Raw genomic sequence first — 19,707 nt, 5'->3', positions numbered from 1 at the left:
AAATCTAATTTGATATAAGAATTGCTACCCCAGCTTTCTTTTGAGGTCCGTTGGCATGGAAGATGGCTCTCCATCCCATCACTTTCAGTCTGGATGTATCTTTAGGTTCAAAATGAGTTTCTTGTAGACAGCATATGGATGGGTCCTGTCTTTTTATCCAGTCTGCAACCCTGTGCCGTTTTATGGGAGCATTTAGGCCATTCACGTTGAGAGTGATTATTGAAACATATGAATTAATTGTCATCATGTTGCCTGTGGAGATTTTGTTTTTATAGATTGTCTCTATAAATTTCTGTTCTATATCACTCTTGGGGTCTTTCTCCTTTAATAGAACCCCCCTTAATATTTCTTGCTGGGCCGGCTTAGTGGTCACAGATTCTTTCAGGTTCTGCTGGTCTTGGAAGCTCTGCATCTCTCCATCCATTCTAAATGACAGCCTTGCCAGATAAAGTATTCTTGGCTGCATATTCTTCTCGTTTAATACCCTGAATATGTCTTGCCAGCCCTTTCTGACTTGCCAGGTCTCTGTGGATAGGTCTGAAGTTATTCTGATGTTCCTCCCTCTGTACATAAGGAATCTCTTCCCCCTAACTGCCCTTAAGATGTTTTCCTTGGTTCTGAGACTTGCGAGTTTTACTATTACATGCCAGGGCATTGGCCTGTTTTCCTTGATCTTGGGAGGGGTCCTCTCTGCCTCTAGGACACAAATGTTTGTTTCATTCCCCAGATAAGGGAAGTTCTCAGCTAGGATTTGCTCAAATATATCTTCTAGTCCTCTCTCTCTTTCCACCCCCTCAGGGATCCAAATAATTCTGACACTGGAACGTTTCATGGTGTCACTTATTTCTCTAATTCTGTTTTCATGGATTATAAGCTGTTTTTCCCAGGCCTCCTCTTTTTCCTTCTTTTCTATCAATTGGTCTTCTAGATCACTCATTCTTCTGCCTCACTTACCCTAGCTGTTAGATTGTCTAGATTAGATTGGATCTCATTGATAGCATTTTTAAGTTCTGCCAGTTCAGCTTTCATTTCTGCCCTTAGAGACTCTATGTTGCCATTAATCGATTTCTCCATTCTAGCTATTGTCTTCACAATTGCTACCCTGAATTCCATCTCCAACATCTTGGTTATATCTGTATCCATTTGTAAATCTGTGGCAGAAGTCACAGTCTCTGAGTCTTTCCTATTTTGGGGGTTCCTCCTCCTAGTCATTCTGTTGAAGGGTGGTTGAGGGAATGTTCAGAGTTGAAATTATTGACCACTACTCAAGCAAGATGCACCTGTTTTATAGGGACCTTAGGGTTGCTGGCCTCTTGTTCTCCCAGCCTGTCTTCTGAGGGAGGGGCCTGCCAGGCTGTTACTCAGGCAACCCTGTTTGGGCAGAGTTGCCCTGCCCACCCCAGTGGCAGGGGATGGGCTCAGTGAAACCGTTTTTTGGGGACTTTTTTCTCTGGTGGCTTTCCCTGGCGGCTTTCCATGTCTCTTCCGAGAGTCAGAGCAGAAGAGACCATTTCCAACCTTCTGCCTCAGAGCAGAGATGGCAGTCTGTTCTTCAGTGAGCTCTCTAGGCCACACTATCTCCATTTCTGTCTGTGCTGCTATAAACTGCAGCGTCCTGGGTTTATACCCTTCAGCAGGGCTCCCAGTCCTCGCCTCCAGGTCGGGCACGTCTCTGCCCTTTGTGCATCTAAAACCACCAGCCGCCCCCTGTTCACATGCGCAGCCCCGCCAGTCCGGTTTCTGTTGTGGGGGCTGCCATAAAGTCCTTTCCGTGTTGCAACCGGTCTGCAAGTCTGTGCCCCATCCCTAGCACAGGAGGCTATTGCTCACTGGCGGTGTAGGATCCCAAGGGCTGGCTCCCTTTCCCTTCCTTTTATCCTCCGATATCTGCCCAGTGAATCATGGCTCCCCGCTTTGTACCTGGAAACCAACTGCCTGCGATATTTTGTTTGTAGAGATCCTGATATATCTTCTTACCTCTCAGGTTGATTTCATGGGTGTTCAGAGTGGTCTGGTAGATATCCAGCTCAATTCTGGGGACCGGTTGGAATAGGGTCCCCTACTCCTCCGCCATCTTTTTGGAACCTCCTCAGTATATAATCCTTTTAAAGTGCTATTGAATTCTGTTGAATTTTGTTTAAAATTTTGCATTAATATTCATCTGGGATATTGTTCTGTAGTTTTCCTTTCTTGTATTATTATCTTTGTTATTATAGAATTTATTTACCTGTAAGCTTATATAATTTATTTTTTAACAATGTTTAACAACCAGTTCATAAAATTCCTAAAAATTTAACAATCGATTCTCATGAGTCAATGTGGGCTGTTTCTAACACATTACTGGCTTGACTTTTGTGTCTCTTTTCCTTTTGCAATTTGGGGCACAGTGTATTGAGAGACTTCAGGAACAGCAAGAGATAAAGAGTACATCTAGATGTCAACCTATCTGGCAAACAAACAAAAATCCAGAACAAGTATTAAGTTGTAAATTGTAGACAATTTACAATTACAATTGTTTACAATTGTAATTGTTTTCCCAGTCCCCATCTGACTGCATCGTCTTTACAGCATGAAATTCAGTTCTTTTTGGGGGAAGGCACTATAGACTTTATCTCTCTTTTTCTCTTTCTCGTTTGTTTAACATTGGCCCTACTGAATACTTTACTTTTATGATCTCATTTAATTCTCCCAACAAGTAGGTATTATTATTTCCCTCATTTTAGAGATAAAGACACTGAAGTTTAGATAGGTTCAGTGACTCACACAGTCACACAGCTAGTTAATTGTACAGCCAGGATTTGAACCAGAGCTGCCTGGGTTTCAATTGTCATCTGATCATACATTGACACATGTATTTAGTCATTGATGGGTTCCTAACATCTAATAGTGCCTGGCACAGTTCATAAATATTTGTTGCATCAGTGTGCTGTTTGTCTATTTCTCTGTTGCTGTTTTTTCGAACTTTTAAAAAACAGAATCCTTTTGTTGAATTTATATTTTATAAAGAACATTAATATATAAAACAGATACAAGTAGATCTGCTCTTAGTGAGGGGTGTGAAATCCTGCTTACCTGTCTGTAACATAATACACATTAATATTGTAGCATATTATACGCGAAACTCTTCAATTTGGAGCTCAGAAAACGCTATTTACATAGTCCTTTTCAAGAGACAAAATTTATATCTAGGTAAAAAGTCAGTTTGGGAGGTGTTTTGGGCTTCTGCTCACGAAACGAACAAAAGCATAACAAATACCAGAGTAACAAAATCAGCAGTTCTTTAGGAGTACAACAGGAACAAAGGTTACTAAGAAATTTCGTTAGAAATCTGTTTCTGGGCTTAGCCACTAAGTAGGGGGAAGCAAATAGCAACAGCTTTGGAATTTGGCAGATGAGTTCAAATCCCGGACTGCCACTCACTGTGTAACTTTGTGTGAATCTCACCTATAATATGGTGATAATCCTAGCATCTATGTAAAAGGATTATTGTAAGGATTAAATAATTACTATGCATAGGATGTTACATTGTAAATACTCAATAAACGATAGTTACTGACTAGATGTCAAAGTTCCCTTGATGACCTATTTCTCTCTTTCTCGAAGATCTTAGTGTTTAAATTCTTCTGTTGTATTATCCTTCACTTTTGGCTATTATAAACTTGGTAATGAAGTCCATGGAAAAATAGCAAGAAACTTAAGAGGCTGAGCAAGTCTCCATTTTGAATAAACTTCATTATTTTAAAATGTGAACAATATAAATTAGTATTCTCTCTGCATCTCAGTTCCGGTATGCTAAAATGAAGGAGTGAGTGCCACATGGATGTTGATGATTACTTGCCTATCTGCCACTTCTCTACCCCATCGCAAGACTCATTTCAAATCCCTAACTGGGTATGCTTGATGAAGACTAATTTTCTTGTTCCTCAATCCATTTCTAAATTTGCCCGTGAACAGTAGGCATTACTAGGGGACTTCAGGAGCCCCTCACTCTCTCTGCTAGACTTTGTTTAGAAATTTTAATCCTAATTATTCTTGAGTACATTTAAAGCAGCAGTTTGAATTTTAGTCACACTGATCAGCCACTAGCACTGAAAGGCAGCTTTTTGTCTTTTCTCCTTAAAGAATGTAGAACAGAATAAAGACAAGTAGTTATATAAATTGGAAATCTATCGCTTTGAGACAGGGAATTCTCTTAAACGTAAGAGTAACTCTAAAACACGCAATTAGTGATAGCTGTATTTGTTACACCAAGATTTAATCCCACTCTCTTGGGGGATATCTCACTGATTCTCGGCTTTAAACTTAATCTATGAAGAGAACTCTCAGGGTTTGATCTCCAGCCCAGACCTCTCCTCCAAATTCCAGATTTTATATGCGACGTCTTGCATAACAACTCTTTTTGGATCTCTAACGGAGATCCCTAACAGGCCAAAACTGAGCTTCCCCCAAACCCACTCCTTCCACAGTGCTCTCCAACTGTGGCCAGTTGCTCAGGCTTGACTTGGGAGTCATCCTCGTATCTTCATTTTCTCATGTACCTCACATCTATTCAGTGAACAAAATTTACTGGGCTGACCTCTAAAATATGAAGAGAACCCAACTACTTCTCACTACTGACACAGAGCAGGGACTGGACTTGGGTCCCCTCAAAGTTGACCGTGAAATCCAGCGTCCCTAGGCCACCTCTACAAGGAAAAAACAAAACAACTCTGTCTCTTGAGTAGACTATTGCAGAAATGTGGAGGGAGGATGCTTACCAAAAGGAGGCCGCTTACTACAAAGACAGGCAAAGACCAGACCAAACCAGCCTGCACAAAGATGGACCCCAGCGCTGACATTTCACCAACTTTCCTCCTCATTATAATACATAAAAACCATGCCCAGGGGTTGAGATTTAACATGTTAATTAGGTACATGATGCCTGAAGAAGCATGACTTTTAGCTGCACAGGTGCTAATAAGTCCCTGCCTCTGCATGCTGAGACATCACTCTTTACCCAAGTTTCTTTATCTTTAAAAAACTCTCCATGATCTCTCCTTGGGGAGTCAGCCTGAGGATTCTTTTCTTTGTGCTCGAGCACAAGCCCCAGTAAAGCCCTGCCTGGAACTCCCTTTTGGCCTCTTACCAATTTCTGTTGCTTAGACAGCCCATGGGCCCACTACGGTATCCCTACTATCCTTGTCACTGTTGTCTCTCTCGTGGATTTGCTTCCTCACTGGGCTCCCCGTTGTCAATCCTAACACCAAAGTCGGATGCACCTGTTCAGATCACACCACTTCTCTGCTTCAAACTCCCTTCTCAGAGGAAAAGCCAACGGCCTTAAAATCACCTACCAGGCCCTCCCTCTGCACAGCCACAGTGCCTTTCCTTTAGCAATCCAGGCACCCTCCCACCTCGGGATCTTTGTACTTAAACCTCTCTGCCTGGCGTGCTCTCCCCCCAGCTTCAAGGCTCTGATCACATTTAACCACGTCTGTGAACCCTTCCTTGCCCACCCTGCTTGAAACTGAAACCTCCACCCCACCCTAGCACAGCTTCTCCCCATTCCTTGCATTAATTTTTTCCCTAATACTTACCGTAATACAATTTAAACCTTATTTTGTTTTCATCATTCAATCAGATTACAAACTCCAAGAGGGCAGGCCTTTTTTTCCCCACTGTTCTAGGATCTAAGCATAGTAATCATTCAATTGTTGAAAAAAATTAACTTAAAGTCATCACTCTCATTCCCATGCCCCCCCCCCCCACCTTACTGGGTGATTTTAATTAAAGTCACATAGAAGTTCTTGGGTTGGAAATAAAAGCAAAAGACCACTACACATTAGTTTGTCAACATGTAATGCCCTGGGTTTATTTTGTGAGAATTCTATCACAATTTTTCCAGGTGGGATTAAAAACCTTAAGGATAATGTATGCCATTGGACTGGGCATTCAGACTTCGGTACTGACAAAGCACTAGTAGTAGTCTGTTAAGTACCATTCTCTTCACAGAAGAGAGGTCAAATATTTCCAAAGGAAGGCACCCGATATTTGTGGTTCTGGCCTTGCAGCCTTCTGGAGAATCTTAAAAGGAAAAAAGCTGGCTGGCTGTTTTTAGAAACTGGAATGATGATACACGTACAGCAATTACTGCATTTCTTCTCCCTTATATCCTTTTTGTAAGAACAAGTAAAGAATGAAGTCTTTTAAACAATTCGACAATAAAAAAGTACAATTTTTTTTGTGTGTGCTAAAAAAAGGGCAAGACAACATAAACTCCAGTTGTAAGGACTCCATTTGCATACTTGATTTAACACTTTTTGGTGTGGAAGGAAATGGGACTACTGGGCTGTTTGCAGAGCAGCAACATAACATTAGTGCTTTAAGTACCAGAAACTACCCACAGCTTTGTGGGCAAGTGGGGATGGGAAGATTCAAGAGACTTCATTTTTAGCTTGTTACTTGTCCTAATGATAGTAGACCAGGAAGATCCCCATTTAACAGTACATTCCCCATTTTTTTTTAAAAACTGATGCCTTTTTTTTTTTTTTTGTAAAATTCTGTATGTATGTCACCACTTTTTTTTTTCACATGATACACAGAAAACTCAGGGACCCAGAGGGGAACCAAGTTATGTTATACCATTTACAAAATACCAAGGAGTCCACAGCTACCTAACACATTTACTACAGCACAGGAACCAATGAAGGTACAGTGTACAAAAAACTGTAAACACGGCACAATAAATAGATAAAACAGCAGGTTCCGCACCATGCACATGATGTGATGACACTTCATCTCTATACAATCTCACATCTCACACTCTTTGTTGCAATTTATTTCCCTCCCACCCCCCACCCCCAAGTGCAAAGCATCACAAATGAACATTTCTGTATTCAAGTAACATATATACAAGGGTATTACAAATATGCAGTACTGTACAGGTAATTGCTGTATTCTTAATTTACAGATGTTGATTTTTCCTATTAACAATAAGAAAAGAAAAACTGAAGCATGAGAGATGAGCATTGCTGTCGAGTCCCCACAGCTGCCACAGAAACGCATGTGCTGCATTCCATCATCCCTTGCATTCAAAATGCTACTGATGCATAGCACCTAATCAAGTCCCCAGGCCGCAGCTCCACTCCTGAGGAAGCTACGTCACCTCCATCGCCACTGTATTGTCTGCTATGTTGTTCAGTGCTGGCTTTTCTGATTCATGATTTTCCCTGTTGAAATAAAGTTCAATTCAATTAGTTATCTGCAACAAATTTAACAAAATACATAATTCAACAAATCAAGACTATCTTCCCAATGAAGAAATGAGCTGTTTTTAATAATAGGAAGAAATGTGACTCTCTCTGGGGATGAGACCCAAGTAGAGGAATACGGGCCTTTGTAGTTTATTATCAGGAATATACAACCAGAAGTCAGGCTTCTGCCCACCATAAATTCCATGGTCAGCTATGTGACCAATAAAACTAGTAGCAGCCAAGCAACCCAGCTGTTAAAAACATAAAGAATTCCCAGGTTTTAGGCTCTACAGCTTCACTTTCCTCTTCTTTTAAACCTTTCATAAAAGTTCTGAAAGAGAAGCAGACGTGACTGAGGTTCATTCCTGTCAGGACTTGGTTATGTGAAGTTGAGCAGCTACGGAGCTGGTGATTAGCAGACCAGGATCATAGCTGTTCTAGCGGCTACACTGCTGTGTGTGCGCAGAAATCCATTAACTTCTCTGGATCTTATTTCCCTTATCTTTAAAACAAAGGGACTAAAATAAGTGATTTAATAATGAAAACCAGGTATTATCTATTTAAGTAAGAACTATAACTGGTTGATTAGTTATGACTAGGCCCAGAATGCTAATAAGAATGGATCTGAATGGAGCAGATGATGACTATTACTTAAGCTGAGAAGCAGACAGGGATGCATGGGTTTGGAAACTTGAGGCTACAGTCCGTTGCTGCAGAGCCTGCTGGGCCTCCATCCTGGGCCACTCCTGGCTGAGGAAGTGTACCTATCAGCTTGGCATCCACGCTGTTCCAAAGTCTGCCCTCCTCCTACCATTCCAACTTCAACTACTAACCTTCCCAAACCTCTAGACAAACTAGTTTAGTCCTTAACCTCTGAACACATTTGTGTTTCTCCAACTCTCTTCCTCTTTTCTGCCCAACCAAGATCAAATCTGATCTTATTTTGTAGAACTTTCCCAGAATACCGCTGTTATGAAAAGATTTCTCCTTATATTGAAATTATAGCCATAACCTATACAATTAATTTGATAAGGATATGATGTTCTGTAATACAGGAACGATTTTCATCTATTATTCACAGTGAACATTATTTAATTTTTACACTTTTACGCTGGTCTTCTAACTAAACTGAAAACCCCTTTGTCTTTCTCTTTTTGTTTCCCCTTTCAGTACTTTGTAAACAGCAGGATTCTAATTACCATTAATAGTTAAAACAGGAGAGCCCAAGCAAACATTCTAAACCATCTACTGAAACCCAACAAGACAAATTTGCATAGAAAATAATGGTTTGAGTAGAAGTTGACCTGGCATTAATACTGTAAGCCTTTATATGATTTACATTATTAAGAGCAGCTTAGCATAAGCCATAGGTGGGTTATATCAATTGTTTACATGAGAAGCTATGGAAGAAAACGAACAAAAGAAACATTCTAAAGAGAACTCCTCCCACCCAAAGGTGGAAAATGAGAGCATTGTAAACTATTATTATACTAAGAAAGTGACGTCCAAAGCACATAGGCAATATTCAGCATATCATTTAATTCAAATTCTCAACAAATATTGAATTATTACATCTGTTTAGTTCTTGAATAAATAAGGAATTCTCATCTATCCATTTTTAATGTCTATAAGGAAAAGAACAAAAAACGCAAATAAGTAGCGAGCACTGCCAGAGGATTTAAGTTAGAGCTCATACTTTGCAAACATTTTAGGTTTCAAAGAACTACTGACCTTGGAACTGAATCTACAGAGGATGAAGATGGAACCTTGGAGACTTGACAGTTTGCTGCGGCAGCCAGCTTTAAGGCAGACGATGGAACAGCACTTAAAGTCCTAGGTATATGTCGTGCATTTATGGGGGCAATAGAGTTTACAGTGGCAACTGATGAAGGGACAGTTAATCGAATGTTGTTCCCAATCAGAACCTGAGTTGTTGCAGAATTGGCAGCAGTTACTTGATGACTCGGTGCACTGTGGGAACTTGAAGTCTGTGTCATGTTTGAAGGCTGTAACAAAGGTGAACCTGCCGTTGACGGGCTCGTGTGTACAAGTGCAGTCGGTGTAGTACTACTGAGGTGTAAGCCCTTGTATACTCCTAGAGGAAAAGAAAGAAGCATTGAAACAATGTACAACTTTGCTGTTTATTATAGAGACCTGTTACAAACATCAGAACAATTTAGATGTCTTTGTCCTTTTCTTTTTTTAAAGACTTATTTATTTGAGAGAGCGAGCGAGCACGCACGGGGGTGGGGGGGAGAGAGGGAGACAGAGAATCTCAAGGAGATTCCCTGCTGAGCACGGAGCCCAACGCGGAGCCCAACGCGGGGCCCGACGCAGGGCTTGCGGGGCTCGATCAAACGACTCTGAGATCATGACCTAAGCTGAAATCAAGAGTGGGACACTCAACCGACTGAGCCACCCAGGCGCCCCTAAATGTCTTTATCCTTACCTGAGGCTGGAAGGACGCCATTCACCCCAATTCCAAGCACCACATCATCCTTCATCTTGAATCCCATCAGCTGTTCTGATGTCACCAAAGCAGAAGCAGCGAACTGAGCACTAGCAGAATCCAAAGTCTTGGAAACAAAACCCTAAAAAGAAAATACAAAGCAAATCTAATCCGCATCGCTTGGTCTCAAATTAACATTAAAGCTACACAGGTATACCACAGTAGTCTGAATATAAACCAGAGTGGCAAACCACTGAAATATCTTTATCTCTTTGACAGTCACAAATTTGAAGAATGCTCAAGAGATCTAAGAACTCAGGGATTATAAATTTTGATCTTCGTATGTGACACTATATAATATGGACAAGTCAAATATGAAAAGAAACCTAGAATGTGGAAACAGTAAACCTCTGACACAAAGTGTCAGACAAGAAATATACTAGTAAAACATTTCAGTGATTTGCGAATACATATAACGAAAAATGATTATGTAAGCTTCTTTCACCTAACTTACACATATATACACATATAAACAAAGGTGCCTCTGGAACAGTAAGATAACTATCCCTTTAGAACAGAAGTAACAAAATATCATAATCCTAAGTTGGGCTAGAAATTAAGAGGCTCCTTGAGTTTTTTAAATGAATTTTTCCTCTAAGATGCTGAGATTCAAATTTCAGCCTTTGAGCCTTACATGTGTTTAAATGGCAAATGTTTATCATGCCTGAGGTTTAAAAGTGATTTCTTTTAATAGTAAAAGAGGTTTAGTATGGTAACTTTAAATAAATTTTAATAATAATTAAAATACCCAAGATAATGAGCAGGGGAAGATTATATATTAAAGAGGTAAATTCACAGACTACAGGACAAACTTGGAAGACAGTGTCTTGATCTCATTTAACTATGCTTTGTAGTTTTACTTCTTAAAATAGGGAGCAGAGGTAACAGCTTCCATACTCACCTGTAATGTTCTTTCTAAACCCTGTATAGAATGGCTATGATGTAGATTCAGGCGAAAGCCACTTTTCTGCTGGTTAGATGCAAGGTTCTATGACAACAGTTGGTAATTAGAGATGCACTCTGGTGGGAAACAATGAGGGATAATCATAAGACAGACAAATCCCTCACCTGTGCAGTGGTGGTGGAGGAATTACTATTTGCTTGCTGTTGCTGAATTTGTGCAAGCTGCTGTTTCTGCATTAGTGCCAGTTGCTGCTGATGCTGCTGGTACTGTTCGGCTGTAAATGCTGAACAAAAAACAAGGGGACACTTTATAAAAACTCACAGAGCGCACATACATCTTACAGTACCAAAACAAATTTCAGCATTAAAAAAGGTTTTGTGCAAAATTAAAGCATCTGACAAAGGCTCATGATCCTGCTAAAGATCACTTCCATAGGAAAAATTCCGCATTTTTACAACCACATTTAACAGGAGTGGCTTGAGTTCAAAGCAACACAAAATTATAAACTTCCCGAGTTATAACAACATAGGAAAGAGAACTCACTTCTCAAGTTTGAGAACCATGACTTTTGTAAGCTGTGACACTTGTGCTAGACAGTGTAAAAAGGTAATCCAGCTTTTTAAATCCACATATTTGGAATTCAACTTTGCACTGAGCTTGAGAAGAAATCTGATAATTACCATCTGGTTTCTCGTTTACTCATATTACTGTCCCAATGCATTCAGACGATCCCTAACATTCTGTGTATCAATACTAATCGTTCGACATTTTTTTCTAATTTTAGCCATTATAAACATTCCCTCTACATGGAATATAAAGTTGTTGGTTTATTACCTCTATTTTATTTTTTTAAAGAACTCATCCTTTAACAGGAAGAAAAGAGGCTCCAAATGTTAAGGTTAATTAATTTTCCCCACCCAATTAACCCACCTGGAAAAAATCCAGTCAATAAGAACGGAGTTGTTTATGTTGATTTACTGTACAGAATGATGTCTGAGGAAAGACACTGTGTTATGCTACTTATGTTTGTCTATGGAGAGCTCAGTTCTAAAAAAAACAAACAAAAAAATGTTCATTTATTACCCCCCCAAAAAGTGTGTGCAGTTTTTAAAAAGGAAACCTTTTTCTTTTCTTTTTCTTAGTTTTGCCAATTAAAAAGAGGAAAAAAAAAGGGCACATACAATCACAACATCTGACTTTAAAGGCTTCTTTAAGAAACCTGTGATGTTTGGGTAAGAATTATTTCAAAACACAAAAAAGGTCATGCATCCCTGAATACCAGGGAATCTATAAATCATGCAATGCAAACTTCCTCAGTCTAAATTTTATTGTTTTGAAAACACTGTCACCTAATTTGTTGTAGTCTTTAATTGCATTTTAATAATTTAGTTGAGAATATCACTTCATCAAGTTTTATAATTTTCACTCATAACTCATGAAGAATCGTTATCTTCCAGGATACAGCTTTCCTGAGTAGTACCACTGCAAAATGTTTAGGTAGAAATTCCACCATATTGTGAATGGATCAGAAAATTCTGAAATAATGTTTAAGAAAACCCCAGAAATTTAGTGTCTACACAGGCTTTACACTTGAACTAAAGTTCTTGGGCTATAAGAGCAAAAACGTAATCTCTTGTTGTAAAAACTTTAGTTGTTATCTGTCCTTTGATGCATTTCTTTTCCTACTATGTTGTAATTCTCAGATCTGAATACTATAGGGATGACTTTTATTGACAACAGGATTAACTCCTACTAAACACTGACATAAAGTAAGTTGGTGTCAGAATGACCATTTGCATATAATAGAAATGTGCTGAATCAAAACTTGAAGAAAATTTATAAAAATTAATGCTGCCCTGATTGTTTATATAATTAATGTAACATTTATCTATATGTTTTAAGAAATCCGTAAAAAGCAACTGTTTAAACCTAAAGATCCTTAATTTATTAAATAGTTCTGCTAGTATGTTTTTGAGATTTACATTTTAACTTCCTAAGTTTGAGTAAGTTGCCTAAATCTTGAATTTCCTAGCAGGGGATGCTCAGTAAATTTTTTTTTAAAAAGAGATCATTTCTACAAGGTCAGGTCATTACATATTTATGAAAACAATAATTTAGCATTCCCTGGAGACCTATATACAAAAAAACTCCATTTATATGAATGAAAATATTATTATAGAACTCTGTGTTTGTGTACGTTTTAATAAAAAAATTAGCAATAAATTAGAAACTGACTTGGAAAAAAGTACCAAACATTTTCGCCCTAATTTAAGTCAACATTATAATCCCTGGTCTCTGAGGGTCTTGTGAATTTCACTTTTAAACAACTGTTAACTTCTTCCTAATACAAGATTTAGAAATAAAAATGCAACTGACTAATGCTCATCATGATTTTATTTATTTATTTTTTTTATTTTTATTATTTTTTAAAGATTTTATTTATTTATTTGACAGAGAGAGACACAGAGAGAGAGCGAACGCAAGCAGGGGGAGTGGGAGAGGGAGAAGCAGGCTCCCGGCAGAGCAGAGAGCCCGATGCGGGGCTCGATCCCAGGACCCTGGGATCATGACCTGAGCCGAAGGCAGACGCTTAACGACTGAGCCACCCAGGCGCCCCGCTCATCATGATTTTAGATCCTTACTATCAATCTACTGCTTAGAAATATCTCTACACTTTTGGAGTCTAGTTACAAAATCTTCCTCAAACATGTTTCATAAATGATCTACAAGAAATGCATATGCCAAGCAACATATATGCAGAAAATGATGGTAATAAAGACCATGGGTCTAGAGGCCAGGAGACCTTGATTTTTTTTAGTTCTCAGCTCTATCGTAACTAGCAGAGTATACCTCGACAAGTAACTGAACCTTTTGGGGCTCAGTTATGTTCATCCAACATACTTAGCTTAATTTAGGTGATCACTAAAGCCCTTTTCAGCCAAGTGATGAAAGGATTTTATATTTTTTCTGAGAAATAAATTTCCAATCCAAAAGGCTATATGAATAAGTAGGAAAGCTTGGACAAAGGTAAGGTATAAATTTGGGCAAATACAATCTGAACTGGGTTTTACACTGTTATTTATACAGAAAACCGAGAAGACTTCAGGCATTATAATTCAAAGTCTAATCAAATGCTAAGTGGAAATAAATAAAGATAACCGTTATTTCCCTAATCTCTATCAAGGTAGAAAATGTTACGGTTCTAGGTCTACCTCCAGATAGGGTGTTGTAGTCAAGTTTGTAATTAACATAAAGATGGACAGGATGGTTTCAGGGACAGATGACCAAACCTAGAATCAGAAGCATTTCACAGAACCCCAAATTTTTAGATCAGGAGGCATGCTTGGTGATTTCCTCCTACAACTTCACACTAAAGATGAAGAAACTTTCATCTGAGGTCACAGATAAAGTTAGTAGTGGAAGGGGGGGGAACTCCACCCCTAAACCATTGAAATTTTAAATATGAAAAAGAAATAGACAAAGTTTGTTTTAGATTTAATATTATTTACAAGAAATAATTAAACTTTTAATGTACCCAACAGTATGAATCAAGTGCTTAAAAAAAAAAAAAACCCAAACACCCCCATATATACAGCACCTGACAGGAATCTAGGTATGGGAGAAGAGTCATGTGAGGGACATGACTAAAAGCTCAGACTAGGGAAGGAGCATAACAGGACTTCACATATTTGAAGGATACTATGATGTTGGAAAGCAAGAAAACTTATTCAGTATGTTTCTAAGGGCGAAAGAGGAACCTATAAATTTAAGGAGGCAGTTTTTGTTCATAGATGGACAAACTTTTGAGCAAGATTCCCAACTCTAGAATAACCTGATCTAGAAAACTGTTGAATCTGCCCTCCCTAAGCGGTCTAGACAAAGGTCAGAAACTACCATTTTTTGGTAGTTGCTAACAATTCTCTGGAGCAGAAATTTAGATGCTATAGTCTAAGATGTTACCAGTCCACTTGGACAGGAAACTACTGTGCGACACCCCAATACTTGGAATAGTTCAGGCTCTCGCCCTCTAAGTCACATTCCCGCAGCTGGAGCAGACCAACGGAAATGATCAAAGAAGTGGGTGTAGGTGAGGGTGACAGGTACTTAGGAAAAAATTAATTTGAAAATCCAGTTTGAAAAGATAGATGGAAGATTACCAAAATGTACATCGTTTTGTTAAAAAAAGGCAAAAACCCAAAACCAAAACAAAAAACAAAAAATTCCAATAAACCCAAGCACCTATTTTAAAAGATAACCTTTGATTAGAAATTTCTTTGAGCAGTACACAGGCAGAAAATTATTTTAATACAGGAAAAGGTAACTTTAAAGAAATATAAAATAAAATGACTTCAGGGAGTATTAAAGTATGATCCCCTAACCAGGAAGCTTGAATGATAGCCTTGAGGTTCATTAAGTACTTATCAGCCACCCAGAAATCCAATCTGAAAAGAAAAATATGGTGTATTTCCTTGGATGGCCAAACATAAATGAACCTGAATTCATCTGGCTGCAAATTACTTGAACATGAGATTATCTGTGATCCAATCTTCCACTTATTGTAAATCATCTTGCACTTCAGCACACAACTACAGAGCTATTAATTCTACTACTATGGCTGCTACTTCACACCCTGCTAAGGATGTAATTTTGAAATGTGAAACACACTTGGATAAGGATTAAGGCCCAATAGATTTAAAAAATCTAACCATGAAAATATCCAATGCTTGAACCTAGAGTTCCTTTGAAAACTGTATGCTACAAATTTTATGAAGTAAAATGTACTAATTAAAGTAAGCTACAGATCCTGAGACTTAAGAACATATCATTCCAGCTACATATATCCTACTAATTTATGAAAATAAACCAAATCTTTAGTAGAGACATGTGAGCTTAGGAAAATTATTTAGAAAGCTGATGAAATTTCAGTGGGAACTGGGAATTCAAATCCTGAACATATAATGGTGGTTTAAAAATCACTTTTCTATTTACAGTCTTTCTAAATTATAGAGTTCTTTCTAATTATGAAAAAGGTATTAATTCTGACATGTCATATCCCCCAAACTCAAACACATGCAAATGAAGTCACTGAACAAACACTAAATTTTCAAAGGTACTTTTATAGATTAAAAAAAAAAAAATAGTAGACTGTATTTGGAAACTGTCCAAATCACATATTAACTCGATTATTAAAAATACAGAATTTATTCATATGTACTAAAATCTAGTCCTAGAAATTCTAAATACACATATGTTTAAGTCTTCCCAAGTTCCTCAACATTGTGTCATTTTGCTGTGTGTTATCCAGAGGATCAAGCACTCTAGCACCTGACTAACCAGGTTATTAGCCATCTGGCCATACAACTATGCAAAATGGCCAAGACTGGGAAGCAAGCAAAAAAATTCCAAGCAGCAGAAGCTACAAAAGTTGGTGTGTTAAAGCTCAGGCCCTTTACTAAAAATAATGGGCTCCTGATATCCTCATTTAGAATTTCCTATTTGAAAATGAGAATAAATAGGCTCTTATAGGTGATAGTTAGAAAAAGGAAAATCAGTCCAGAGGGCAACACTATGCCACAGCATATGTGTAAATATTTAAAATAATGACAGACTAATAAAAAATGGCTAAATCAAAGTATTTGGCTTAAGCAGCAGAAGAGTAAGTATATATCAATTGACTCATATCTCATATAGTGGCTAAGTTCTAAAGTCAGTATAGTAAAAATTAAGCCTTGAAAATTCCTTTAGAGTCTCCCATGACGGATGTATCTCTTTTAATAAGCACAGCAAAGACAGTTTTTCCTCTGGCATCAGACTAGATCAGGTTCTGTGGCTGAGTACCAGATGACATAGTTAGGCTTGTATTTGGGGGCCATGCTATACGGAAAAATTTATCTTTAAAATTACAATCACACTGACGGAGGTGAGATGCTTAACCTCTGAATGTGAGACAATGGAAGCACAGATACTTAGCAACAGTAACAGATTTCACTTCTGCCATTCCCAGAGTGGCCCACTCTGGACAATATATTCTTGCAATAGAATTGTATTAGAATCCTGTGTAACTTCTGAACTATTAAAATTTTATTTTTTTCTCCAGGGGCCTATAGTTGAATTCCCTTAAGTTAAATGTACATATGATAGGACTCTATTGTAATATACTTTGTAGAGCATAAAGAGAAAAGCTTTAGGTTTTTGGAATATTCACAAATAGGAAAGAATAAGGCATTACCCAACAGCAATCTGTAGGCATCTATTCTCTAAGTATACAAAAGATCTAGTAAAAATTAAGGGAAAATTGAAAACAATTATGTGCAACAGAAAAATTGATAAACCCATTCTTTAAAGGTTGTATCACATTATATGGAAGAGAACATGATTAAAAAGACAATCACAGTTACTAAAAATTGTTTTTCAGCTAAACTTTTGGGAATACTACTTGTTCAATGTTCACTCTTTAATATTCTTTGGCAAACACAAATCAAGTAAGTTTCATGATATTAATGCTTACTTATGTAGTATAGCAAAACAATTTATATAAAGATCATTAAAAGGTAGTTAGTTATACAATTCAACTTCTCTCTTTTTTTTTTTTTTTAAGATTTTACTTTTTTAAGTAGTCTCTACATGCAATGTGGGGCTCGAACTCACAACCCAGAGATCAAGAGTCTCATGCTCCACTGACTGAGCCGCCAGGCACCCCTCAAGTTCTCTACTTTAAGGGGTGAGAAGATGGGGATTGACGAAACATGCCAGTTTTCTACAAGAAGTCTCAAGGAATTTATACAGCTTAACTATCTATCAGGGAAAACATATTACAAGTTTATACTTTTAAAATCTCTACACTCGCACACTATATAAGTCCTCCTTCATATTGAAAAGTTCTTTATTTTGATTTTTAAGACTGTAATAGCCAAGAGAAACAGACTCTCCATAGTATACACTCTGAAATTAATGGGACTAAACTAATCTGTTAGGACTCAGAATAATTTAGATTATCTTCTAGTTGACTTCTGAAATGTGATTATTTTTCTTATGAGCTAAAGACTTCCATTTCATAGAAGTACTTGTTTTCCAGACACAAAGTAAATTAGTTTATGGAACCTTTTCTGGAGATCTTTAAGAATAAGCAGCACATTTTCATATTTATTAGGAGATTTAACTGTAGCCTTACCAGATAACTAGGGCGACACAATAAATATCTTTACAGTTCCTTCAAAATCTGTATTTAAATTACCTTTACAAAAATCTGTGGTAACATAATTTTAACAGTGAATTTCTATAACCTACATGCCTCAAATAACACAGATTTATGCTTTAAAATAGAAAGCCAAAATTTTAGGAATACTTAAAGACAGCATTTATTTTAGATACATTTCACAATGTAGCCATAATGCTAAAGTAGATGTTATCTGGAAATGTTTCCAAAATTATAATGATCCTATAAAATTAAAATAATCCTTTAAGTATTGTTCTCTGAAAAATTAGTTTCTCTCTTATAAATTATTCTGCATTACTGTCAGTAGATAAGGCTTTTGCATATCTACTGACTTGCTGGTCTACTTTTAAACAGTTTAAATAAAAGACTAGAGAAGTGTCCAAGCAAAAAATAGTAACAATTAATGGCCCATTTTCTTTTCATATTCTATGAAAATATAATTGCTGAATTGTGAACTGTGGGTTCACAGAGTGTATCCAGGAAACAAATGCCATACATTAAGTAGTAATAAATCACCTTTGCATGTGGGTGTGTTTAAGTGAAAACACACGTACAAATAGAATTCAAATACTTTAACCTAGGTCCTTTTTTTCTCATTATTTTGAGAGAAAAGGACTTTTGGCCTTAAATATAATACACCACATTCAGAAAATGGATGAACCTGACATTTCTATAGAAATGTACATCATAACAAATAAACATACCAAAATGTGCTGAACCACTGCTACTTTTACTTTGCGTGGAGGTACTGCATGTCTGGGTCCCGGGTTGTGCTGTTCCTGTTCGATTTAAACTCCTATATAATTTCCTACAGGAGAGTTCATCATTGTCACTGTCATGTAGGGATGGTGTCCGAGGCCTAAAATGCCGCCATCTACATGATTTGATATTGACTAGTATCTGACTGAGGTCTTTAGAGAAAGATTTGTCCGAGGTATTTGTTTCTGAGGTATTGGCAAACTGATTGACTGGAGAATGTTGTGGAGAGGAAAGCATTTCCAAATCCAGATGTCGAAACATACTGTCATAGTCTGAGTGAGCTCTGTCCAGTAAGACCCTATTAAAAATAAGGCAGGGAACATGTATGTAAAATAGCTATTCAAGAACTATTAAAAAAGACCCTCCCAATTCCCCCAAAGCCATCTCATACTAAATATTTAAAAGCTATAAATTTGATTATTTCAGTATTTAGCCCTATAAGCTAAATTCTCAAATTTTTTGGGTAAATTTTCAGTTTCTGATAAAAGTTCTTTTACTTTATAACGATCTGATTAAAGAGAGTAATCCACCTTAAAGAATTAGGTACACTATTCATTTTACATCAGCAATGGCCTACTAATAGTTCTATGAGTTGGTCTAACAGTAGAAGTTACTGATAAAACATGAGACTATTTTTCTTTCCAAACTGCTTTTCAACCAAAGATTTTTACTTCCATTACAAAGCACCAAAACACTTCATAAAATATCTGTTCTCTATTATGCAAAAACTTCATTCTTTTTTTTTTTTTTGCAGGGGTGGGGGAGGTAGGAGAAAAGTAGTAAAAAGTATGTGAGCTTTGGGTTATTTTATATGATTAAAATTTCTTATCAACAAAATATTTGAGATCCACTACTCTAGAGGATATATGTTATTTATATAAACTTTATAGATGTTTCCATCTTAAAATACTAACATTGACTATGCTAGTATAGAATAAAATACAGCCAACATACAGAATTTTCACCACTATGATGTCAACATAATGATGGGGGGAAAGGCACTAAATAAAATACATTTCAGTGCCCAGACAATTCTAAACTAATGTTTAAGTGATTAAAAACTGCAATTAAGAATTGAAAAATGAAA

The 19,707-nt window shown here is 37.3% G+C and overlaps 1 protein-coding gene across 4 annotated transcripts in view; it reads right to left on the bottom strand.

The window, feature by feature from the left end:
• Positions 1 to 5,821: 5,821 nt before the first annotated feature.
• Positions 5,822 to 19,707, bottom strand: part of EPC1 (enhancer of polycomb homolog 1) — a 96,083-nt gene continuing 82,197 nt past the window's right edge. For 2 of the 4 annotated variants that reach the window (XM_034987171.1, XM_034987169.1), the window contains exons 10-15: positions 18,566 to 18,918; positions 10,810 to 10,928; positions 10,643 to 10,729; positions 9,682 to 9,823; positions 8,964 to 9,327; positions 6,026 to 7,208 (exon numbers count right to left, since the gene is read on the bottom strand). In XM_034987171.1, the coding sequence (XP_034843062.1) occupies positions 7,136 to 7,208; positions 8,964 to 9,327; positions 9,682 to 9,823; positions 10,643 to 10,729; positions 10,810 to 10,928; positions 18,566 to 18,918 (1,138 nt within the window). In that variant the 3' untranslated portion in view covers positions 6,026 to 7,135. Of the gene's footprint in view, positions 7,209 to 8,963; positions 9,328 to 9,681; positions 9,824 to 10,642; positions 10,730 to 10,809; positions 10,929 to 18,565; positions 18,919 to 19,707 lie in introns of all 4 variants that reach the window. The other 2 variants (XM_034987168.1, XM_034987170.1) reach the window with 2 other exon arrangements.

Source organism: Mirounga leonina, unplaced genomic scaffold (genome assembly GCF_011800145.1).
Source record: "Mirounga leonina isolate KUSES-001 unplaced genomic scaffold, KU_Mleo_1.0 Mir_413, whole genome shotgun sequence".
Classification (NCBI taxonomy): domain Eukaryota; kingdom Metazoa; phylum Chordata; class Mammalia; order Carnivora; family Phocidae; genus Mirounga; species Mirounga leonina.
The sequence above is the reverse complement of the archived record's forward strand: the minus strand, read 5'-3'. Positions and strand labels throughout refer to the sequence as shown.